The sequence below is a fragment of the Pocillopora verrucosa genome, chromosome 6, assembly GCF_036669915.1.
Source record: "Pocillopora verrucosa isolate sample1 chromosome 6, ASM3666991v2, whole genome shotgun sequence".
In the NCBI taxonomy this organism is placed as follows: domain Eukaryota; kingdom Metazoa; phylum Cnidaria; class Anthozoa; order Scleractinia; family Pocilloporidae; genus Pocillopora; species Pocillopora verrucosa.
In genome coordinates, this window is record NC_089317.1 from 8,467,736 (window position 1) to 8,494,975 (window position 27,240).

The 27,240-nt window shown below is 36.6% G+C and overlaps 1 protein-coding gene across 1 annotated transcript; it reads left to right on the forward strand.

Moving 5' to 3' along the window:
- Positions 1-8,483: 8,483 nt before the first annotated feature.
- On the forward strand, positions 8,484-18,823 carry LOC136281841 (RYamide receptor-like). The gene is given in 6 exon segments (XM_066168878.1): positions 8,484-8,645; positions 8,647-8,728; positions 8,731-8,757; positions 8,760-8,800; positions 8,802-9,030; positions 18,735-18,823. Coding segments are annotated over 6 exon segments (630 nt in total).
- The last annotated feature ends 8,417 nt before the right edge of the window (positions 18,824-27,240 follow it).

Consider the following 27,240-nt stretch of genomic DNA (forward strand, 5'->3'; position numbering starts at 1 on the left):
TAAGTCAGAGCTAATGACGAAGGGCTCACGCTCGAAACCTCAGCTTTTTGAAACTCTTCACGGTGGCTAATAATTTTCATGATAAATTCAGTTGATAATAAACAAATTTTCTTGATATGCTCCCCCAGTGACGCAGCACCACAGTTTCTTTAGAAACTTATCCCCTTTTTGCAATTTTTTTTCTTTTTTTTTTGTTTGTTTGTTTTTGGCCAAAACAAACGGTACATCGGCTTGAGCGAACAAAATCCTACCAAAGCTGACATTGTAACTTGTATTCCAAGAATGAAGCTACCCTTATTCCCAAGAGAAATCGAACGAGCAAGATCTAAGAACGAAGATTAATAATTTCTTAACAAACGAACCGAACAGTGAGCGACCCAACTTTACCGGACGGATTGAGACCGACCAATCACGACCGACCAACACCAGTAGAGTCTCATAGCCAATAACATTGACGGAAAACTGACCATCGGTTTTTACGAACCGGACTTAGAACGTTCGACTGACAACAACTATTCAATTGACTCTGATGATGACTTTGGCTAAGGTTGTCGAAAACGTTAGTCACCACTACCAACAACAGTCCTTCTCAGGAATGCACACACCCGGACGATCAAACTACTCTATTACATGTTACTCCCGGGTTGAAACCATTTACTGTAATAATTTCCGAAAAAAGAGTCAAGCGATGGCAATCCAGAGTTCAAAAAAGTGTTCAAAGCAATTGACGTTTCCTGCATCAACTGAACTCTGTAAGCCCAAAAAGATTTGACGCAAACAATGAGAACCTGCACGGGAACCATTTAGCCTTCAAATATTTTGCTGCTGATGTCTCACTCACCTAGCTACAATGAAAACGAAACCAACTCTGGTGACAATAAGAGAGTAAGTTTAATAGTCTTGTGGAATTTTTTCGCGAGAAAAACGAAACTTTGTATCTCACTTTTACCCAGATATTTCACAAAGGAAAAATGGCATCGATTAACATTTGATAGATGGGAGAGGTTTTTAAGGGCTAGAAGCTTGAGGCATTTTCTAAGAAATAGAGCGTGTGAGCTCTTTGAATATTGAAATCCTGAGCTGAAAAAAAAAAATTTCCCGTGTAAAAATGTCAGTAGGCTTGCAATGACATAGAATGTTTGTTGATTCCAAATTTCAACAATAATAATTATATTAGCGATAATAATAACTTGCAATGTCTTTGTTTCCTAACTCCGCTCTGATAAGGTAACAAGCTACAGAGCAACATTCCGTATGGAGGAAGAGACACAAAACTGAGGCTCGACTAAAACAAAAACCAGTACACGCTTCACCGCTTGTACTACAGGCCCCAGTGTTCAAGGGTTAGAGAACGCTATCCACCGGATAAATCGCTACCTGGTGGATAGCGCAGTACGTTTTTCTAACATTTATCCACTGGATAGTAATTTATCCGTTATATAGCGTTATTCACTCTTTGCACAACTGGGCTCAGATCTATAACTACTACTAGTAAACATCTCGAGAACCGAAGGTATTCTCAGCGATGACGATCTCTGGTAGCTTTTCTTAAAAACTTTTGTGACCATGAAAAAGGATTAACAAACATTATGTTTCTGGACCTAGCACCTGAGTGTCCCTACTTCTAAAAAGGCGGTGTTGTTTTCCCACCACCCCCATTAGATCGTAAAAGTAGAAATAGGAGAAAGAGACGATAGGGATATCCTCCTCATCCCTGTTAGGCAAAACGATCTCACACAGTTTCGTTTGCTGAGGATCTCGGGGTATACACTGATCAATATCTTACCTATGAGATACATATCACTAAAACAGCCTCTAGTTGTATGAAGTTTCATCGTGCTTCCCATGGAGACACTAGTTTAAAAACGTAATCTAAATAAGGAAAGGTACAAATTTTGCATAAATTAGAATGAACGTATTAGGCTTAAACTTTGAAACACCTTGGCGCGGATGGAATCCGTTTGCACGTTCAGTGTTGGCTTACGCATGCGAATATACAACATTTCATTAACAAGGCAATCAAATTTGCCGTTACATTTCGCGATGACGTTGAATTGCTCGATCAAGCGTTCAGGCATTTCACTATTGTGCTGGAGGTGGTAGTGTTTTTGTAGATAGAAGATGATTTCCTTGTGTGCCCTTCTACGCGCTCGTGTAAGTGACCACGAGTATAGCCCACATACCCTGCATCACACAGGTTACATTTAAATTCATAAACGATACATTGTTGGTTAACAATAGGGGGCTTAATTTCGTGTTGCTAAGCTGTTGATCGAGCTTAGGGCTAACGAACACTGGTTGGACAGTCACGCTTAACTTCGAGCTTAGACTGTTCAGTTGTTGTTTAACATGATTAGCTGACGACTGGTCCTTGAAGGGTAACACTAATCTCACAATCTCCGATGGTACGTCTGGTGATGGACAGGGCTCTGCAGATGAAATCCTTCTCTCAACGAACCGCTTGATTGTAGTTTCAACCAGTGGCTTTGGGTATTTCAAGTTATGAAAAACCCCTCTAAGGCGGTCACATTCCTCCTCGGAGAAGAAACCAGTTAGAAGATAATCGATAAGCGCGATCCACCATGGTGTTAACTAGGCTGCGCTTGTACTTAATGTCAACATGACTCTGGAAATGCAGAAGGAGACCCGTGTTGGTTCTTTTGATGTAGACCTTGCTCTCAATCTTTGGTGCACGGTTAAGCAGTTCAGTTCCTAGAAAGGGAAGGGATCCTTCCCGTTCGACTTCCATGGTAAACTGGAGGGAGGGATGGGTAGAGTTAAGGGTGTCTAGAAACTGGCCAGCGGTCACCCTATCAGGCATTACGGTCAGGGTGTCATCGACGTACCTCCGGTAATAGCGCGGAAGTTGACCGTGTTGTTCGAGGTTTCCTCAATCGAGCACATGAAGACGTTAGCCAGCAACGGTCCAAGGGGAGAAACCCATAGCGACTCCATCTGTCTGCTCATATAAAGCACCGTCAAACTGGAAAAGCTGGTTTTTTCGTAGCTGCTCGGAGGAGGTCGATTAGGTCCGCTTTAGAGATGTTCAAGCTGTGCGTCTCGTTGAACCAATCCTGGGCAAAGGCTTTTTTCACTAGAGCTGTTTGGGTAAAGTTAAAAACTTTTTGTTTTCTGTTTCATTGTGCTTCAGTGTGGGAGATCACATCTAAACGTAATCTACACAAACTGCAGTTGGTTCAAAATTTTGCTATCAGAGTCGTATTAGGTTTAAGGAACTTTGCCACACCTCTCAGGAACAATGATCTCAGGTTAGATGTTAAGATTTTGTCTATTACGGAGAAGGTTTTTACCAACATGACTTGAGCATTAGCCTTCATGTGTAAATGGCCTAATCAGCAGTTCACAACAAGAACATAATGGGTTGCGACAGTTTCTTTACATTTTTAAATTAGTAATTAGTCGCAATCTTCAGAAGAAGCTCAACAAAATCCAAATTTGAGAAATTTTGTTTATTGGAGAAGATCTTATTTTAACCTGGCAGCTGTTGCGAACTCACATTGTTTCCGAAATGCTTCCGTAAAAAATCGCCCTTTACCTTGTTTATACTCTGCGAATTCATATTCGAATTGTAATGAAAAATCCTTAGGAAATTTAAGCGACAACGGCATTTTCAAAAAAAATAAAATGATTTTAGTATATGAAGGTGCGAACCTTATCAATTCAGAACTTTGGTCGACGATGAGAGAACGGTCTTTTTTGGAAACCCACAAGTTCCACCAGTGTCATTACGATTTACCCATAAAATGTTTTCGTTTGCATGTTTTTTTCTCTTCTTTTCCTCAAAAAAGGATGTGAAAGTTAGCTAAGGCAGGAGAGAGGTGACATGGGCATAAAATGTTTTGATTACTGTATCTACGTCAAAACAGATTTAAGTCCAGTCACAAAATGAGATTTACTTTTGTTGCGACCGCTGTTTATTCAAATTTCTAAAGATTTCGGAAAGTCCGCAGAAACTTCAAAGACCTGTCGTATGGGTGGGACAGGCAAGTTTTGAAACAGCTAAAAAAAAAGCCAGGGTAAAAGCTTTGGAACTGTCAACGCTAGTCATTAACATTTAAAACTTGTCAAAAGTTGTAGAATGTTTGATATCACTAACAAATTTGATGGATGGACGTTTTCAATGTGATGGTGATGAAATACCTATCACAGAGTACTTTATCATGTAGATTTGATGAGATACAAAAAGCTTATCAAGCGGGACTAAGCTCCTTTTTCCAAAAGATAACTACCGCCAACGTACTTTCAGTGAGCGTACTTTATGTCATTCAAGGTTTCCATAAAAAGATAAAATGTCGTCTTGCATGGAAACGTAGTTTATCTAAACAATTGTCTTGTTCCCACGAAGAGGGTTTTTTTTAATACCAAACGAACAATTGCTAGGGTTTAGTTCAACATTTTCTACGAGAGGCAACACGAATTCTACGTACATTCTGATACAGGGAAAAGAACATTTGCAAATCGCATGTTTTTTGTCGGAGGTTGAAGCAAAAGCAAACCGTGCCCGGTGTGGTTTACATGTTTATTACCGCACAATACGCGCCGAAATTCTGATCAACTGTGTTTATTTTGACATATTTGTGTATTTCGGTAGTGCGACTCAAAAATTGTGTCACATTTGTCGGCTCTTCCGGTTGCGGTTTCAACTTTTCGAAAAATTTTTTGGCTACCTAATTTTTGGTTTGGGCAGTAGCGCGACCTGGGCCTTAAAAATAAACAAGGTAAGAGTGTTATGTAGGTTTTTTTGCAAACTGTAGTGATTTATGCCAGTTAACGGCGGCGACAAGTAGGCGAACCATGTATATTTCATAGTCGCTATCAAGTAAGTTTTTGCCGGACTTTGAGTTCGTTTCAAGATAGAACAACAGAAATACACCAGGAATTTTTACAAACTTTATAACCATCCTTTTGTCTTATAAAAGCCTGAAGCTCAGTAGATTTTGTCATATCGGTCATTGTTAAAACTGTCTTTGTTTTGATGCTACTTTTCGACATAGGAAAAGTATCTCGGACAAAAATATTCACCAAAAAATAAATATTTCTTTTCCAGCTTCAATAACGACAGGGGATTAAGTCCAGATGATAAAACAAAGGATTATTTTCAGAGAATTACCGTAGGTCTTGTACATTCGTTACATGAGGTCACACAACTCGGGTAATTTCAAGGTGAAAATTTGCATATTTGAGCAGTCGAACGAAAAAAATTATTTCTCGAAAACTAAAATAATTTTTTACATAAAAAACTACACCACAATTATTAGAACATATTGGGCTACAAAATATAAAAGTAGGTGAAAGCAAATTTGGGTGACTTGCCGCTGTTTGTTTGATGCATGCTGACATTAGCTTTTAAGAGAGATTTCGTATTTAAGTAGCAAAGATCACGGACTTTCTTAAAGACACCTTTATTATATGCAGTTACGACAGGGGTTACCGAGTTTAATTACAGGAAAAGCATTTCCAGCAAGAGGATAATCGTGAAACAAGAGTAGCCAGAAGAGAAAAACTAGAGAATAGAACAGGCTTAAACACGAGTTGAAAATGACTTCTCTTTTTAATTTTCTACGCTTATCAGAGGAGTTTGAAACGTTAGGGAAAAACGGTGGGGCAAGCAGTCATACCTGGAAACTCCAAAAGAAGCTATCAGAGAAGCTCTTACGATTCTGACGTACACGTGAGATCAGTTGGTCCTGCACACTCCTCAATCGACCGGCGATGTCTTAACGTGAAGTAGTTTACTGTCGTTTCTTTCAATTTTGCTCATTTTCCCAAACAGAAATTATCAGTCATGCTCAATTGAAAGTAGTTTCAACTGATGCTGACATCATAAACTTCATCCGAAGAGGAAAACATTCCTTATCTTCGAAAGTATGCTTAAAACATTAGGAACAGTAATGAAGGTCCTTAGCTACTCGAAAATACCTCATGCGTTTTGATCGCTAGCAATCTTGGTCCTAAATCCCCTTGAAGAAAATCATCGACAGTTAGTGCTGAAGAGTTTTATTGCATTTTTTATTATAGGGAGGGGCTGGAAAATAAATTAAAAAGGCTCCGCTTTTAGGCTTGGCCCATATATATATATAGCTATATTATGTTAAATGTTCACGCAACGCTTTCATCGACACATAACGCCTGGGGGATAAGTTTCCATATAAGTTGGTTCGGCCTATTGGCTGATACAGATGAACCAGAATTGGCTGAACGTATCAGAAAACCAACCAGAAATACCGAACAAATATCAAAACCGATAATTCAATAATAGTTATTTTTAGCTTAGCTTGCCATCATTTGAAAAAATAAAGTGGCGAAGCTGTATTTGGTCAAAACTAGCTACTGTTTCCACTCACATTAGACAGATTTTAATCTGTGATTGAATTGAATTAATTGTTCTTCACATATCCGCTAAACACGAAGACAGTCAAAAATATTTTCCTTGTTTTTGCCATGAATCATTCAGCTTGTTTCTTCCGCGGTGTGGAACTTGAAATAGGTAGGACAGGAGAGGTGAGAGTTTATATGTGTATCACATAATTTTATTGAGAGGTTTGAAACACTTGCAATTGTCTTGCATAGGCAACACTTTAGGAGTTCTTGGATACTGACACCGAAGAGGTTTTGTAGGGGTCACTCCGGTCTGGCCAAAAATTGAAACTCAAAAGCCTTCCTAAGTTATTCTCTTTGAAGTATGGATCCGCGCCAAATATGTAGATGATACCTGCATTGATGCAGTTTTATCTCGATTTAGAGTTTGAGTCAGAGAACGAAAAGGTGCATTCATCATTGACGTTTAAAGGATATTTTAACTACAAAATGAAAAGAATGGTTGATCCGTATTGGCAGCAACGCGAAGCATGTAATGCGTACAACCAAAAAGCCCAATAAAACAGGTGATAACAACGCGCGCGTATACGAAGTTTATTAAAATTTTGCATATAACAAAACATTTTATAGTAACGATAGGTTTTGTAATAACGGTTGCGGCATTTTGTAATAACGTACGTAATAGGTTTTGAAATGACCAGGGATGTGTTTCGTCGTTATCTCTAGCACACGCCTCTTTCAAAGAAGTCACATGAATGAATAAGAATGTAACTAAGGAAAACTATTCGAAAGCTATGGACGGTATGAACCAGGGCCCAGAATCTCGTGATTAAGTAAGACATCTTTGCAAGAGGTATCACAAAATACCTCAGAGCAACGACATTGGAGGTTAAAGGAGTCACTCACCCAAGACCCCACCCAAATAGCATTAAATAATGAAAGTTAAATTAAAATTCTCGAGTTAAGAATGCATACAATCAAAACGCACAGTTGGTGGTCCAACCGCTGCATATTTCTTCAATCTTTGCTTTATCATCCTTGCCCTGTAAATCCGGATATAAAACTAATTCTGTATTACCGGAAACTTTTCATCGAAGCCTTTACTTTTTTACTGAGCTCAAAATTTGCCATTTTTCCTACTCCATATAGCCACAAAAAGATTTTAAGAGCACTGATCCTTAAGTATGAGCTGGGATGCCAAGTCATTCATGAAACGCAGCACAACATAGAGTTTTTTGAAGCTCAGTAGTGGAGCATCTGAGTTTTGATCCATCATGGGAACCCAGAATTTTCTCTTTATTCTAAGCTGGTGAAAGAAGTACCAAAAAATTAATATTCTCTTCAAAACCAACTTTCATTGCCACTGAATGCCGATTTCGTGCTTTTTTTTAAAGAAGACTAAAGTCAAGATGGGAAGAGTGATTTGAGATAAAACAAAGAAACATTAATGATTTGAATTTCAGCGCCATGAAGTAGATGTAGCGGTACTGACACGAGGAAACATCCATGAGTTGTTATTCGCCAGAGCTTGTACTTAGAACCGAACACATTGATAGCGCTATATTTTCTCGGAACTAGCGACAGTTCTCATTTTCATAAGAAAAGGATTGTTTCACTGATCAGTTCCAAAGGTGTGCTGTAAAAACAACTCTGTCATTTGCTCAGCGAAATATTTATTTTACCGCTGGAAAAACAAAACGAAACCAAACAGAACAAAGAAAGAGAAATACAGATGAGAAGTACGAGAAAAAGAAAAAAGCCTTTTTGATACGCATATACATGATTTTTTCATATTTGATCATAAAAGAAGGACTGAAATAGTTAAAATCTTAAATTTAGTACCAAAGTACTATTGTATTCAGCCTTTGAAAAAGGACTTCACAGTAAACGCAGTAATCGCTTTTTTGAGTTAAATCATGAATTGATCACATTGATCTCGCCTACCCAAATTTCCATGGACTTCTAGCGGTTTTTTCTCAATCTGAGTAATGTAAAATATGCGTTTTTTTTGCACTCCAGACAATCTGATTCTCTATTTATTCACATGATGCGAAATCATCTACCCTCCGTTAACATCTCTTTCATTTTCAGACTTTTTCTCTTTCAGTGTTTTCGTGAACCCTCGTTGTTCATCATAATTAATCATGAACGACAGCAATGCAACCTCAAAGTTTCCTAAACAACACTCCGACGATGGACTCAAGACCTTGAGCAAACTTCTTCCAATTGCCATAGCAATATTTCTGCTAAATAGCTTCATAGCTAATGGACTCGTGTTTGTCTTGTTTTACCGATGTAGTCGTCTTTCGCACCTCTTCTAACTATGTGCTTCTCAGCCTGGCAATTTATGACTTCAGTACTGGCGTTATCGCTATTCCATACTTCATTGTTTTAATTTTGGCATTTTGCCGTCACAATTAAGTATGGGGTACACATCTCGCATACATTACTAGCTGCATCAGGGTGCTTATCACATACTCTTTATTACTGGGCTCAAGTACATGGCAACGGTCAGTCCACTGAAACACTATTTGGTGACTAAGAGCTTGGTTTTGAAAATTGTGCTCGGCGTTTGGATCACTTCGACTGCTTTTGCTATCATTCCTTTTGTTCTGTATGATGCTGAGGTATCTACGCGTTGGGACGTTATTTATACTTCATTTATTTTATTTTGTGTGATATCATTATCAAGCGATTAATAATTCGATGAAGTATTGACGCTGCTATTGTATCTTCAATACATATAGTGTTTGCTAATTCAAGTACCTTACGACGTGTGTCAAAATGAACGTGTTTAAAATTAATCATTTACGTATATAAAGTGTATGCTATGAAAAATGGTTAAATTTTGAGCTTTATTGAGCCCTTTCGATAAAAAAATCGTTAAAACAAAACCAAAGCCGTTCCGGATTACCCTCGATGGTCAATTAAAACTTTTTAAAACACTCTCCTCTCATATAGGGCTCTTCAAAGCGAGGTCGCGTTCAAAATTTGCTGCTTTATTGATTATCGCCATTAAGAGCAGTTGTGTGGTTGAACCTTATACATGACTTTCATGCATAATTTTCATGTATAATACACGCGCGAGAAGGTTTGTGAGTCTCCATTTATACTCAATGGGAAATGTGTTCAACTTAAACCTCTAGCAATTCTAGCAAAACATACTTTGATTGACGGAAGTCTAGGAAATGCAACAGGAAGTGCTAAGCCATATTTCAGGGTTAACAACGAACCAATTTTATCTAGGATGGAAGATGGCCCATGGTTTGAATAGGTAAGTAATTTATTCAATTTTAAAATGAAATAAAAAGATAGTTTAAGACATATGATTTATTTTTAGTTTTTCGACACATTGATACAAAAAGTGAATTCCAAATTTGAGAGTTCATAAGAAATTTACCTTTTCACTTACCGTTCCAAAGATTGCAGGTACAATAGTTTACATAGGTGAGATCAATGCTAAGATTACTAAGAAAGATTTGGAAAATACATTAAAGATTTTCAGTTCATTTTCAATTCATTTTCAATTTTTGCTGGATACTCATTAGTATGTAAAAAAAAATTTAGGTAACAGTTCCTTTTTTTCCCCATGCATATGGACATCACAGGTTGCAAAAAGGGAACTCAGTGTTTTCTGTGAGCTTGTACAAGCATGAATATTGTAGCATTTGTGTTCTGAAATGGCTTGAGCAAGAAGCTCATCTTTTAGATTCTGGCGGAAACTTTCTCGGCCAATGGCAAAGCAATATTTACATATATAAAAGGAACTTTCTTATCTTAGTGGAAAACGAGACGAATGTCTTTATACGGGAACATTGATAAGACAAAGTTTCTTGTTGCTACCAAAACTTTTGGATTAGGTTAAGTTCAGTTTCAGTCTTGGGAGGTTTCCAGTTTTTTGATATTCCATAAAACACATTCATTACAAGTACGATTATTTCAAACTTTCTGGCTTTTTCAAATGTTTTCACTAGTCTTTTTGGGACTTTGGTGTCTTATTAGCCACCTAGTTTAGTTTGAAGAGGTGAAATTAGCAGTGTTTTTAAAAAGACAGGTTTGCATACGCGTCGCTTCACTGTAATGGTTTTTGAGAAAGCTTTCTCTTTCTGATGAATAATTTGTTATGAGATAAAGTAATAAAGACGTTAAGGACAGAATTTGTGGGATATTACTCAGAAACCTTCATTATTCACACTTCTAACCTTTAATAGTATCAACTAGGTATGCCGATCTGACTTTTAAAACCATTCATAGTATTAACCAATATGATATCGATTCAGATAGACTGTTATTATTAAACGACTTAAAAAATACTCCCGCAGGAAATTCACCACCATGATTGAAGGAAAAGGGTATTGACTTAATGTCTGTCGTCCTAAGACAATTAAATAATTAGTTTGGTCTTCAAATTCAACTGATTTCATCGATTTCAGTCGACTGTTCAAACATAAACAATGTAGGTGAAAAAGAAAAAACCTGTCTCATTTTATGTTCCACTACAAAGAAAGATCAAAGAGACATTCAAAATTCTTATTTAAAAATTTTGATAACATCAACCACGTATTCACTCTGAACAGTAAAAATCACACGCATGAATGTATTATTATTTTTTTTATTAACAAGGAAGTTATTAATTCTGGCAAACTGTTCCTTATGATCAAATGAGACAAAGTATGCATTTGACCATCTGCTACATTCAGACCTCTCCACCATTTATTTCCGAGCAGTTCAAACAAATTAAAAGTGTTCCCGTCTACTTCACCCGATTGTTCATACAAAAACGACGCGACGAGAAAAAAAACGTTGCGAAAAAACCTACCTATTTGTAAGACAGGATAACCTACCTCTAGGATTGATAGGCATTTCGTGCATTTTTACTGGTTTATGTTCAAGTTATGACACTCGTTGCATTTCCTTATCTGCCCCCTCAAATGGCTAAGTAATTTTTTTTCAAATTTTTACTGGGGTAGTAAATTAAGTATCTTCCTTACGATTGGTCGTCGGCATGATAAGTCGTCTTACCATATTTCTCACTCAGATCAAATATTGACACCTCCTTTAAATTGAGGAAGTCGAAGCTCTTTTTTACCACTCATCTGAATTCTTTATTACACGATAAGTTGCAAGGTAAGTTGATTCTATAGATTTTCTTTCGAAGCATCAAATTGACATCTTAAAGCAATTGGATAAAGTTCCGAGATTTCATTTCTATCAAGAGCTCCGCTCGTGTTTTGGTGAAAAACAACGTCAAAGCAATGAAGAAAGTAATTTAGACATGTTTGCGACGAAAAGCTTCAAATATGACGTGCTCCAATAGCTACATTTTTTTTTATTTTTGGAAATGGTTTTGCACAAAATTGATTCAACGGAATTGGTATTACATATAACATGTTTTGTTCTGGGAAGTCTCATAAAGACGAAACTATCCGTCATGGAGAACTTAAAGAGGCTCTAGAGGGTTAAAAAGCTAAAAGCCATCAAAGGGCGATAAGCAAGGTTCGGACCATCGTTTTTTTGTAGTAAATATTATCAATATAGTTTTTGTTACTGAGCTGAGGCTCCACGATGGGAGGCGCTCGCCAGTGATAATTTAGCTTTGCCTTTGATTTTCTTCAATTTGCTCCGGTAAAATCTCTAAAAATTTTCACAATTTGTGAAATTTGTCTTGCCGATCATTTAAAAGCCGAAAACAATTGGGGTTGCAGAGGCAGTTTCCTCGCTATTTGCAATTTCGTGTTCTATCCCTCTATCTTAAATTTGGTCTTAGGAATTTTTGAAAACAGACAGTATGAAGGGCACAAGTATGTTTAACAATCTAGCAAATCTTAGAAAATTCCACATAAAGGAGATATTGCTCGAAAGATCCGTATTTGTTTGTTGCGAAACATTACGTTATGGAATAGGACTTTGCCAAGAATCTGTATCTGAGCATGCGTTAACTTTCAATTCTGTCGCCTCTTGGAAATCTTTCCCGCAGTGTTTTCTTTCGGTTTACCTCTTTTTCAGGCGTAGAGGACCTATGAATATTACGGATACAGTTGCTGGAAACCCTAGATTCCATGACATAAAAACTGCATTGTGTTACACTGCTTTAACACACCCCTTTAGATAATAATCGTGCGATCGTATGGAGCCGCCCCGTTTGTTTTGCACGTTGACACTTTTATACTTGCGCTATGTTCGCACCCAGATGTCGCGCGGTACAAAAACCCTATGGAGCCTCCTTAAGTCGAATTTCCAACTCTCAGGCGCCAATTATTTCTTCTCTATCGGACATTTATTTCCAGAACAACTCATTTTTAACGTCCATGGATATTAACTGACTATAATACAAACTTCCCGAAGGCAGAAAGGTCTTGAACAGTTCTTAAGGCAAGGTAATGAACTCCATTTTTCGTTCTCAGTTTTGATCATGACTTGACAGTTTCAACTGTTACAACCCAACAATGATTAAAACAATATTATCTCGTAATCTAGAAGGTAGCGAATCTTAGGGAAGAAAAACATGAAGTTAATTTATTTGAGAGCAGCATTTATACGCCGAATCCATGATTTTCATATCTGCGATTGAAAAGTTCATGTCGAATTTTGACTCTGAGATTTCAAAGAGTAAGCTAATCATTCCAAAACTGTGTCGAAATTGGTCAAATTTGCAGTTTGCCAGTGACAAAGCTATGCTTTGCTCCTCTTTTCCAACTGATATCGAAACGGTAAATCATTAGGAAATTAGGAAAACATTTTCAAACCAAAATCCCATATTACACCCCGCGGCATTATTAAGATCTATTCACTTCTCAGCAGCCGAAGAGAAAAAAGTGCGCGTCTATAGTTTAATTTCTTTAATGTACCACTCTTCGGTATATTGACAGAAATAAACTATTTTTTTGTTTTCTAAATGGTATAAACTAAAGAAGAAATAACCTACTTCGACATCGATAAAAGTGTAGGATATTCATCTCACAGCTCGGTAAATATCCGCATCTAGTCACCTCCACCTCGGTAAATGATCGTGAAACAGTGGAGATGATCACTATATGGTTTTTAGAGCGTGTTTCTTTAACTTCGTTGGGCAATTTGAGATTTTCTTCACACGTTTTTCATACGCGACTTCTGTTCCGTCTTCCAGAATCTGTTGCAAACAAGGAAGACGTCTGTCCTTCTTCTCAAAAAGGTCAAACGGGGTCTCTTAATCTCACGATCCGATTAGGATCAAGATCAAGCATCAACAGCAGAAGAAGAAGGACAAGAGCCAACCTAACCTTTTGTGACGAGACGTTCCATACAATTAGTGTTTAACGGCTTGCGGGGAATAAAAGAAGAACACAGACTTGGTGCCACATTTACGAGTCAAAGGATCCCGCTGAATCGCCATTAATGGCAGTTGTGTGATTGAAATGAAACATAACTTTCATTTATTACAAACGCGCGAGGTGGTTTGTCAGTCTCCATTTATACTCAAGGATAGAGAGAGGCATTGTAAAAGGTTTTTCGCCCAGACACATACCACAAACAAATAATTAATGACATCCCTTTTTCTGTCCGATGTAGTAATATGTATGTTTGCGTAATTATTTCTTGCATTGTTTTAGTAGTTTTGAAATGATAGGTAGTACTTTTACGCTTGTGGATTATAAAGGAGAGTAGCAATCGTTAGGTATCAAGAGATAATGTTAGATATCATTCACGGAAGTCACAAAAACGTGTCTAGCAATGAAGTGGTGGCTATCAAGTCAAAGAGGAAGTATGCTGCAGAAACCTTTTCCGTATCTCTGCAAATTAGAATCCACTAATGTCTTTATTACACTGATCGAGGTTTGAGATTCCAAAGAGTAACCTGGTCTTTGGACAGCTGTCTTCGTACATTGTAAGAATTCTACGATGAACGCCGCCATTTTGAATCGTGCTGTGCAGCCAAACTGTTTTATCGTGACGTAACTGAGTCTCGCCCCGAATTTTTTCTCTGTTTGAATAATTTAGAGATCGAAACTGGACTCTAGTTTCTCTTCAGAAACTTGACTCATGGTGCGCGGTAAATCGTTAGGAGCACTTTCTAAAAGTGGAGAGAAAAGGCTTTGTCTTTCTAATTCTCCTTTCTTAACAATTTTTCATGACAAGTAAAGTACTGATTTTTTTCTGGAAAGAGCATATCAGCAAAAGCAGAGCCAAAAAGGAGAATTAATTTGACAAAAAGGGAAAGGTACATAAAAGAACTTAATGAAAATGATATTGAAAAACTCTGGATTTTAGTCATTTTTGAGTCTCGAGTTCTTAGCAGTTTTTTTCATTAAAATAGGCCCAGAAGGATGAATAGCTGTCAAAGAATAAACAAAACTTTATTGAAAACAAGACAAATATATCCGTAGTATATATATTTATGTATTCTTCAGTTAAGGTATAAATTTTAATTTTTATACGTGTCATTTTAATATTTCTTTTTGTTTTGTTTTAAAATGCGAGGCGATCAATGCCGTCAGCTGAGAAGGAGTCGACTTAACCTTTAATAATTCTAGCCGACATACTTGATTAACGGAGGTCTAGAAAATGCATCAGGAAGCTGAAAACCATATTTTTTAGGGTACAACGACAATCTAATCCAGGATGGAAGATGCCCATGGTTTGAATTGTTGGTAAATAATTTTCCCAATTTTAAGATGAAATCAGAGATAGTTTAAGACATGTATTCATTTTCAGTTGGTCGACAGTTGGTGAGCTTGTACAAGTATAAAGATTGTAGCTTTTTTTTTCCTGAAATGGCTTGAGCGAGAAGCTCATCTTTTGCATTCCCGCCAGAATACAAAAGATGAGGAACTTTCTTATCATGGTGGGAAAACGAGACTAATGTCTTTATCCGGGAGCATTAATAAGACAAAGTTCTTGTTGCCACCAAAATGTTTGGATTAGGTAAACTTCACTTTCAGTCTCGGAGGTTTGCAATTTATGATGGTCCAAAGAACAAATTCATTACATGCGCGATTATTTCAAACTTTCAGTTTTTTTCAAATGTTTCTGCCAGTATTTTTGGTGACTTTGGTGTTCTCTTGGCCAGTAAGTTTTGGTTTAAACACTAGTCTTTTAAAAGAGAGGTTTGCATAAGTGTCGCTTCGCTTTAATGGCTTTTGAAAGTTTGCTCTTTCTGATAAATAATTTTGCAATCAGATAAAGTAAATAAAGACCCCGGGAGCAGAATCTGTGGGATATTACCTAGAGATCTGTATTATTCACACTTCTAAGCTTTGATAGTATCAGCTAAGTATGCCGATCTGATTAGTAGTCATACATAGTTTTTATATTCCGACTTATATGATATCGATTCTGACAAACTGTTATTATAAACCGAGGTAAAGAAATGTTTTCCTACAGGAAAATTTACCACCATGATGGAAAATGGTATTGACTTAATGTATGTCGTCCTAAGACAATTTAATTATTAGTTTTGCCTCTAAATTTTACTTATTTCAGTCGACTGTTCAAACATAGACGACGCAGGTGAACAAAAAGATCCTTTCTCACTTTATGTCCCCCCCCCCGCATAGCACCATCAAAGCGACATGATTATAAATTTTTATTTAAAAGTCTTGATAACGTCAACCACGTATATCACTCCGAACAATAAAAACACACACATGTCTGTATCTATTTCCTTTTTTATCATCATGGAATTTATCGAAGTGCAAACGGCAAACTGTTCCTTATGATCAAATGGAGCAATGTACTTTGAGTTAAAATTTATCTCTAATGATACAGGGAAATGATTATATTCATTTAACCATCTGCTGCATTCAGACCTTTCCACCATTTATTTTCCGAGCAGTTTAAAAAATTAAAACTGTTCCTGTCCCCTTCTTCTGATTGTTCAAACACAAACCACGCTACAACAGGATTTCTACAACAGGATTTCTACAACAGGATAACTTACCTCTAGGATTATCAGACGTTATATTTTTATTGGTTTATGTTCAAGTGATGTCACACGTTGCATTTCCTTGTCTGCCCTCTCAAATGGCTGAGTAATTTTCCATTGAATTTTAGTCTGTTAGTAATTTAAGTATCTTCTCTACCATTGGTCGTCCGAATGATAAGTCATCTTACCATACTTCTCACTCAGATCGAATATTGACATTTCCTTGAAATTGAGGAAGTCGAAGCTATTTTTTTTTGTGCATCTCACTCAGCTCTTTACCACATGGTAAGTAGCAAGGTAAGTTGATTCTATAGCTTTTCTTTTGAAGCCTCAAAATTGACATTATTTTAAAGCAATTATGAGAAAGTTCCGAAATTTCATTTCTATCAAGAGCTCCGTTATTGTTTTGGTGGAAAACAATGTCACAGCAATAAGGAAAGTAATTTAGCCATGGTTGCGACGAAAAGCTTTAAATGTTACTTGCTCCAATAGCTACATTGTTTTTTCATTGTTAGAAATGGCTCTGCACCTAAAATCGATTCAACGGAACACGTTATGTCCGATGAAATCTCATAAAGATGAAACTATCTCCGTCATGGAGAACTTTAGGAGGCTCAATAGGGTTTTTGCTCAATGTTTGCGCGCGCATCAGGGTAATGTTTCTCTCGTAACTTTTTAGGTTGTTTTTTTTCCATTTCACGGTCACTTAAAGCCATCAAAAAGTTCGGACTTTCGTTTGCTGTAGTAAATATTATCAAAATGATTTTCGTTACTAGGCTGAGGCTCCATGAAGGAAGGTGCTTGCCAGTGTTAATTTGGCTTTGCTTTTGATTTTCTTCAATTTGCTCGGGTGAGAGCTCTCAAAATGTTCACAATTTGTGCAATTTGTCCTGCCGATCATTTGAAAGCCAAAAAAATTGGGGTTGCAGAGGCAGTATCCTCACTATTTGCAATTTTGCGTTTTTTCCTCTATCTCAAATTTTAGTCCTACGAATTTTTTGAAAACAGGCAGTAGGAAGGACAGAAATGTGTTCAACGATCTAGCAAATCTAAGGATATTTCACCGGAGGAAACGCAATAAATATTGCTCTAAAGATCCTTATATTCTTTGTTGCAAAACATTGCGTAATGGAATAGAAGTTCGCCAAGATCTGTATCTGAGTGTGTGTACACTTTCGAAGCTGTCGCCTTTAGGCAATCTTTCCCATCGTGTTTACTGTTTGGCTGACTTCTTTTTCACGCGTAGAAGGCCTATGAATATTACAGGTGTAGTTGCTGGAACACATAGATTCCATGACATAAAAACTGTATTGTATTAAACTGTTTAAGCACACCTTTTCAGGTAAAAAAGCACTATGGAGCTACCTTAAGTCGAATTCTCAATTCTCAGGCGCCAGTTATTTCTTCCTTATCTGACACTGATTTCGAGAACAACTCATTTTCAGGGTTCATGAATAATAATTGACTGTAATACAAACTTCCCTAGGCAAAATGTTCTTGATCAGTTCTTAAGGCAAGGTAATAAACGCAATTTTTAGTTATTGACATCACTAGATGCGCTCATCTCCAAATTTACTTTCTGTATTTTCAAAGATTTTCTCCGATCTGAACATTGATCATGATTTGAAAGTTTCAACTGGTACAACCCAACAATGATTAAGACCATGTTATCTCGTAACGAATATTGGGGAAGAAAAACATGAAGTTAATTTATTTCAAAGCAGCATGTGTACACCGAAACCACGTCATATCTGCGATTGCAAAGAATTTTGACAATGAGATTTCAAAGAGTAAGCTAATCATACCAAAATTGTGTTGAAATCTGTCAAAATTTGCAGTTTGCGAGTGACAAAGCTAAGCTTTGCTCCTCTTTTCCAATTGTTATCGAAATGATAAATCATTCGGAGATTAGTAGAAAATTTTCAAACCAGAATCCCAAATTGCACCCCGCAGCAAATTTTCATAAATATCTTTTTTTATAGTATGTACTACAGAGATGAATAGTGCTTTACCCGTGGGCTGATTGGCTGGTTTGGAAGTTATTATCAAGATCTATTCACTTCTTAGCATCCGAAGAGACAAAATTGCGCGTCAAGAGTTGAACTTCTTTAATTTACCACTTCTCGATATATTGACAGAAATAAACTAATTTTTTTGTTTTCTAAATGGTATAAGTTAAAAAAAAATAACCTACCTGAACATCAGTAAAAGTGTAGGATATTTATGTAGCCGCTTCACAGCTCGGTAAATATCCGCCACTAGTGACCTCCACCCCGGTAAGTCATGGTGAAATAGTGGAGATTATCGCTGATTGATGATTTTTAGAGCGTAATTCTTTAACTTCGTTGGGCAATTTGAGATTATCTCCTCAACAATACTCTGACGATGGACTCAAGGCCTTAAGCAAACCTCTTGCAATTGCCATAGCAATAGTTCTGGCTGATGGACTCGTGTTTGTCTTGTTTTACCGCTGTCGACATTATTCATTCTGCAGTTTTCCTGTACATATTTATGATTTATGCATACATAGCCATGTTCAGTGCAATCACTAAAAGGCAAATGACCGTCGTTGATTCAGAATAAAAACTCACGGGGGCAGAAGGAAAAAAAAGGGACAGGAAGTGTATCTTGGTTTTTGCAGCCATGGTGATCATATTTGTCTGCTGTTGGTTCTCTTATTTTATCGTCATGCTTTCAGTCAATAAAGCATAAAAAACGCGACTTCTGGTCCGTCTTTCGGAATCTGTTGCAAAACAAGGAAAACCTCCGTTCTTCTACTCAAAAGGTCAAACGGGGTCTCTTAATCTCACGAGCCGATTAGGATCCAAATCAAGCGTCAACAGCAGAAGGTTGACGACGCCTGAAGAAGAAGGACAAGAACCAAGAATGGTTCGCGATAGGAAAGTAACATCTGGTAACGAGACATTCCATACAAGTCGTGTTTAACTGCTTGCAGGGCATTAAAGAAGAACACAGACTTGGTGCCTCATTTACGTATCAAGAGTTCCTGCTGAATCGCCATTAAGAGCAGTTGTGTGATTGAACCAAAAAATAACATGTAATATGCATGTTGCATAAATAGTAATATGCATGTTTGCATAATTTCGTTTTAGATTGTTGTAATACTCTTGAGATGATGGCTGGTACTTTTGCGCTCGTGGATTATGAAGGAAAGTAGCAATCATTAGGTATCAAGAGATAATGTAAGATTTCATTCACGGAAGTCATAAAAGCGTGTCTAGCACATGAAGTGGTGGCTATCAAGTCAAAGAAGAAGTATGATGATGGAGACCTTTCATTTCTATCTCCGAAAATTAGAACCACTTATGTCATTGTTACACTGATTGAGGTTTTTAGATTCCAAAGAGTAACCTAGCCTTTGGAGAGCTGTCTTCGAACATTGTATGTGCTCAAGAATTTGGCGATGAACGCCGTCATTTTGAATTTTGCTGAGCAGCCTAGCCGTTTTCCTGTGACGTAACTGAGTTTCGCCTCGAGTTTTTCCATCTCAACGATTTTTTTGAATAATTAAGAGATCGAACTGGAATGTAGTTTCTCTTTAGTAACAACTCGTGATGCGCGGTAAATCTCTCTGAACACTTTCTAAAAAGCGGAGGGAAAAGGCTCTGTCTTTCTAATTCTCCTTTCTTAACTATCTTTCATGATAAGTAAAGTGCTGCTTTTCTTTTTCTGGAAAGAGCATATCAACAAAAGCAGAGCCAAACAAGAGAATTAATCAGACAAAAAAGGGAAAGGTAAAATAAATTAAATGAAAACGAGAAGGTATTGAAAAACTCTGGATTTTAGTCGATTTTTGAGTCTCGAGTTCTCAGCAGTTTTTTTTTTTAATTCAAATAGGCCCAGAAAGAAGAAAAGCTGTCAAAGTATAAATGAAACTTTATTGAAAACAAGACAAATATTTCCGTAGTCAATATATTCATGTATTCTTCAGTTTAGGTAGAAATTTTAATTTTATACGTGCCATTTTAATATTTCTTTTTGTTTTGTTTTAAAATGCGAGGCGATCAATGCCGTCCGCTGAGAATGATTCGACTTAACCTTTAACAGTTCTAGCCAACACATTTGATCAACGGAAATCTAGAAAATGCAACAGAAGCTGTAAGCCATATTTTTTGGGGTATAACAACAATCTAGTCCAGGATGGAAGATGCCCACGGTTTGAATTATAGGTTAGTAATTTTTCCAATTCTAAGATGAAATCAAGAAGACAGTTTAAGACATGTTGGTCGACACTTTGATACTAAAGTTAAATTGGAAATTTGAATTCAAAAGTGAATTTCCCTTTTCACTTACGGTTCCAAAGTTTGCATGTACAAATAATTTACGTAGGTGAGATCAACACCAAAATTATTGAGAAAGATTTGGTAAATACATTAAAGATTTGAGTTTATTTTCAATTTTTGCTGTATGCTACAATAGTTCTGTAAATTAACGATTTGGGTTACAGTTCCTTTTTCTCTCCCATGTATATGGACATCGTATGATGCAAAATAAGAGTTTTTTTTATGTGAGCTTGTACAAGCATAGCTGGAGCAAGAAGCTCATCTTTTGCATTCTGGCGGACACTTTTTTCGGCCAACAGCAAAACAATATTGACATATACAAGAGGAACTTTCTTATCATGGTGGGAAAACGAGACTAATGTCTTTCTCCGGGAGCATTAATAAGACAAAGTTCTTGTTGCTACTAAAATGTTTGTATTAAGTAGACTTCACTTTCAGTTTTTGGAGGTTTGCAATTTTTGATGTTTAATAGAACATATGTGCGATTATTTCGAACTTTCAGTCTTTTCCGACTGTTTGCTCCAGTGTGACTTTGGTGTTCTCTTAGCCAATAATTTTAGTTTGAAGAAGTGAAATAAGCACTGGTTTTTAAAAAGACAGGTTTGCATAAGTGTTGCTTTGCTGTAATGGTTTTTGAGACAGCTTTCTCTTTCTGATCACTAATTTTGAATTGAGATAAAGTAAATAAAGACCCCAAGAACGTAATTTGGGGGATATTTATTAGAAACCTGCGTTATTCAAATTTCTAAGCTTTGATAGTTATAGCTAGGCATGCCGATCTGATTAGTAGTCATATATAGTTTTCATATTCCGACCAATATGAATCGATTCTGACAAACTCTTATTATAAACCGAGGTAAAGAAATGTACTCCCGCAGGAAGTTACCACCATGATTGAAGGAAAATGGTATTGACTTAATTTCTGTCGACCTAAGACAATTTAATAACTAGCTTTGCCTCTAAATTTGACTGATTTCATGGATTTCAGTCGACGCAGGTGAACAAAAAAATCCTTTCTCACTTAATGTCCCCCTGTATAGCACGGTCAAAGAGACATTGTTCAAAATTTTTGTTTAAGAGTCTTGATAACATCAATCTCGTATATCACTCTGAACGGTAAAAACACAAACATTTATGAATTTTTTTAATAGCAAGGAAGTTATCAATTCGGGCAAACTGTTCCTTATGATCAAATGAGACAATGTACTTTACATTTAACCATCTGCTACATTCAGACCTTTCCACCATTTATTTTCCGAGCGGTTTAAACAAATTAAAACTGTTCCCGTTCCCTTCTGATTTTTCAAGCACAAACCACGCGACGAGAAAAAAAAACGTTGCAAAAAAGCTATCTTGCTTTCCACAACAGGATAACTTACCTCTAGGATTAACAGACGTTATATTTTATATTCAAGTGATGACACTCGTTGCATTTCCTTGTCTTCCCTCTCAAATTGCTAAGTAATTTTCTGTTGAATTTTAGTCGGTTAGTAATTTAAGTATCTTTTGTACGATTGGTCGTCTGAAGATAAGTCATCTTACCATACTTCTTACTCAGATCGAATATTGACATTTCCTTGAAATTGAGGAAGTCGAAGCTATTTTTTTTTTTACTCTGCATCTAAGTTCTTTACTACATGGTAAGTAGCAAGGTAAGTTGATTTTACAGCTTTTCTCTTGAAGTTTCAAAATTGACATTATTTCAAAGCAATTATGAGAAAGTTCCGAGATTTCATTTCTATCAAGAGCTCCGTTCGTGTTTTGGTGAAAAACATTGTCACAGCAATGAGGAAAGTAATTTAGCCAATGGTTACGACGAAAAGCTTTAAATTTAACTTGCTCCAAATGGTTCTGCACCTAAAATCGATTCAACGGAATTGGTACACGTAATGTTCGATGAAATCTCATGAAGATGAGAGTTTTTGCTCAATGTTGACGCGCGCATCAGCGTAATGTTTCTCTTGTAGCTTTTTAGGTGTATTTTTTTTTCATTTCAAGGTCACTAAAAGCCATCAAAAGGCAGTGAGCGGGGTTCGAACTTTCATTAACTTTAGTAAATATTATCAAAATGATTTTCGTGCTTGCTAGTGTCAATTTGGCTTTGCTTTTGATTTTCTTCAATTTGCTTGGGTAAGGTCTCTCAAAATGTTCACAATTTGTGCAATTTGTCCTGCCGATCATTTAAAAGCCAAAAAAAATTGGGTTGCAGAGGCAGTTTCCTTGCTATTTACAATTTTGTGTTTTCTCCTCTATCTCAAATTTGGTCCTATGAATTTTTTGAAAACAGGCAGAAGGAAGGACAGAAATATGTTCAAAAATCAAACAAATCTTAAGATATTCCACCAGAGGAAACGCAATAAATCTTGCTCTAAAGACCTTATTTTCTTTGTCAAAAAACAATATAATGGAATAGAAGTTCGCTAACATCTGTATCTGAGCATGCGTAAACTTTCGAAGCTGTCGCCTTTTGGCAATCTTTCCCACAGTTTTTTCGTTTCGGTTGACCTCTTTTTCAACCGTAGAAGGCCTATGAATATTACGGGTGCAGTTGCTGGAAACCCTTGACTCCATGACATTAAAACTGTGTTGTGCTAAACTGCTTTACTACAGCTTTTCAGATAACAATCATGCGACCATATGGAGCCGCCATGTTTGTATTACATGTTAACACTTGTAAAGCTCGCGGTATGTTCGCACCCAGATGTCGCGTGGTAAAAAACACTATGGAGCCTCCTCAAGTCGAATTTCCAACTCAAACTTTATGAAAAATAACTGACTGTAACACAAACTTCCCGCAGGCAGAAAGGTCTTGATCAGTTCTTAAGGCAAGGTAATGAATTCTATTTTTAGATATTGATATCACTAGATGTGCTTATCTCTTAATTTTCTTTCTGTTTGTTCAAAGATTTTTCCGTTCTCAATTTTGATCATGATTCGACAGTTTCAACTGTTACAACCCAACAATTACAAAACCATATTATCTCGTAATCTCGATAGTAGCGAATCTTGGGGAAGAAAAACATGAAGCTAATTTATTTCAAAGCAGCTTGTACACACCGAAACCAGGTCGGTAAAAGTATTGGATATTCATCTCGCTAAGATTTTCTGTTTTTAACACTTTTCTTAATTATCAATGATTTCATTGGAAAAAAATTTATTAGTTAAAAAGGTGGCTTGGAAGAATATGACATAAGACATTTTATTCGATATTCTACCCGTAATTTCAAATCAACCTCGATCGTGCTGTGCGCTTGCCTGATTTGAAATTTGTTTGAGTGTTGATGGCTGGTGGAAAATTTTCAGTAACTACTTTAGAACTGTACACGTTGATACCTTATCTCTGACCACGCCATGCCGCGCCATTTGGTCTCATCAAGTGGAGATGATGACCAACTTTTTAAAAGACTTTTTCTGCTTTTGTGGCAAATGAACAGAGAAGACAAATCAATCGAGCGATATGATATACAAGTTTTGATTAGCGAGGACACTGAGGCATTACGGGTTTTGGACAACATTCGATTGATTCCCTTAATTTGGTAAACAAATAGGATCTCCGGTGGTCGAAAATCAGCAGAACAAATGATGACAAGACGCTGAAATGAGGGTGAAAAAGACCACTAACAGTAAAAAGCCATTCTTCTGAGGTAGAAAATCAAGATATGAGTAGTCATAACGGATGTAAAGAACCCAAACGTTGAAATGAATTTCATGACCCCAGGAAAAAGAATTTGTCAACAGAAGTGTGATTAAAATATTCGTGTTGTTGTGCACATATCTAAACTAAGGTTAGACAATTTGAAACCCATTTGAGGAAGAACGAATTCAGAAATCACCCGCATGTAAACTGAGGCGGCAGAAAGTTACTTAAACGTTTCAATTTAAATGAGATCGCATCGAAAAATTGTTTTCCTCTCTATACCTCCAAACATTGTTTTCGAAACAGGCGAAATTCCGGTGTTTCATCAATATTTACAAAATAAGCATTAACAGTTTGTGATTTGATCTTATTTTTCAACCTAATTTCGTTAAAATATGCCAGAGGGCAAAAAATGTGTTATCGGTAGGATCATGAGACATATTTTTTTTGAAAAGTGGTGAATGATCGGGACAAATTTGAAGTCTACCTTTGAAAGCAACTGGCGTCTGGTGCAATAAATTTGAAAATCAATGGCAGTGTTGAGTCGAAACACATTATTCGGAATTGTGTTGAGCCGTAAGTTTTGTGGCCTATTTTTGCGAATTAGCTCTAAAAATGTTGTCTAAAAATATAAAATCAGGTTGTGATGAAGGGAGATATCTTACCGTGAAATCTGCATATCTCCTGAATTTGTTGAATAAAGACGAAACTTCCCGTTTTTCACATAAACGGGAACTTTACGTAGAGACAGAAGAACAAGGTAAGATGAAGCAAACTTAGTGGAAAAAAATGTTGTACCATTCATGGATATCTTGAATATGAAAGTGATCTTCGCAGTCATGGATATCTTGTCGAGATGCTTAATATAGCAGAAACTGAGATCACTCAAGGGCGTTAAAATCTATTGAATATCTTCCTCAAAAGTTGGATTTGCATTAAGCTTTTCATTTCCTGGGGTGCTGCTAAAGCGTATTCATATCGTGGCCATAAAAACCAATAGGACGAGCTTAAAGATTAATATCATGGAATTCTTTTAAAGTAAAAGTTTTTTTCTTCTGTTTATATGGAGGCGGTTTTAGATCAATTTATGCTGTTCTCGCATTTCCCCCGGTGACAAAACATGCGCCAAAAATGGGACCGCTTCAAGTTGTTTAAAAGGATGCATGAAAGCTTGTAGTGTAAAGCAAAATTGCAGATGGGGAGTTTGGAGAGAATGAAACCTGTGAAAAATACTTGCACAGAAGGCAGTGCGTAAGTAACCTTCAAGTAAGTAACCTTCAACCTTCAAGACAAGGAACTTAAACTTTCTGCTAATGGGTCACTCATCAATAATACCTCTACCTATAAGTACTTAGGTGTTCACCTTGACTCATCACTAAACCTCGCATCACATTTTGACCGAATCTATAAAAAAGCTGCAACCAGAATCAATCTCTTGCGATCAATTCGTCCTTTGATCGACCAAAAGTGTGCAGAATCGATCTATAACACTATGATCGCACCTATCTTTACCTATTGCGGAACACTTGGTCTTAGCTTTCCGGATTACCGAAAGGAAATGATAAAGAACATCGAACGACGAGGCTTTAAAGTTATCGGCAATAGTTCTTTTAATCCCCCATCCGTGAACAATTTGATCAAGCGTAAAAGCTGTCTGTTTGTTTTCGACTGTCTCCTGAATAATGTTTGCACACCCTTTAAGAACTACTTCGAAAGGCTGGTTCATTCTAAGGCCACTAGGAATAACGGTATATCAGTGAAATTACCCAAAGTTCGTTTAGAATTTGGTAAAAAGAGCTTCTATTACCAAGGAGCAAAGACTTTCAACAACCTGCCTGCTGAACTAAGGTCGTTAGATTCGAGACTGAAATTTAAGAACAAATTGCGAGATTATTTTAGTTAAATTCTATCTAAACGTGGTTATAGGTATCCTTTTCAGAGCATTTTTATTTAATTTTTAATTTTTTTTTTTTTTCATTTTATTGTATGCTTTTCTAGACCTTAAGATCTATGATTATATCTTGTTAAATTTTATTTTATTTATTTATTTATTATTTTTGACAGGACCCCAAGGACAACAGTGTTACACACTGATGGGTTTTTCAATCCTGTATAAAAATTCGTTATTATTATTATTATTATTATTATTATTATTAACGGTCAGGTGATCCCACATTAAATGCATATTTTTCTTATTTTGAAATTTCCTGGATATCAACACTGAGAAATTCTGTGAGTAGTCATTATCCCCAGGTAAGTTTTGGGACTTAAAATCGTACACAAGTTAAATTATTTGAGCCTACTATGATGATGTCTGCATCGATGCACTTTTGTCTCGATGTGGAACAATAACCTATTTAGAAAACCATAAGGCGGAGTTATCGTCGACGGTCTAACTCGGTATTAGATGAACTCTAAAAAGTGTAAATTCGGCAATTCATTAATGAAACAATCAGAGCCTCGTAAGCCTTCTATTTTGGAGTTTTGGATTCGAGCCTTTTTTTGTTGCACCATAATAGAATCAATGAAGTTTTTGAGAAGCCTTCTCAATCTAACCCTTTCTTCTTACTCTTCTACGCATATGTTAGTTTTTTTGACGCAGAGACTGGGCCTGCGTGGCTACTCCGTCCAGTGTTTTTGAAGAAAGTTGTAATTTTTTTCAGTATTATCGATATTAGGACTTCATCTGTAATATCAATGGTGAAAGCTAAACGAAAACTGAAAAAGTGTACAATGAAAAAGCCCAATAGGTGGTCATAACTGCCGAAAGTTTTTGACAACTGAATAATAATGACACATTGATAGCGAACTAAACCGCAACAATAGCAGCTAGCCAACCTGCTTCATCAATAATTGCGTTATCGTTCTAATGAAAATCGTTCTTCATTTCTTTAAACGTTCCCTTCTTTAGAAAATATCATCGATTGTGGTATGTGAATAGACGTGTTCATTTATGCTTTCAACTGCACTTATCCCCGGACATAAACAGTGTAAGAAGTACTTCATAAATTTACACTTCGTTATCTAATAGGTAAGGGGACAATCCAAATTCATTTACA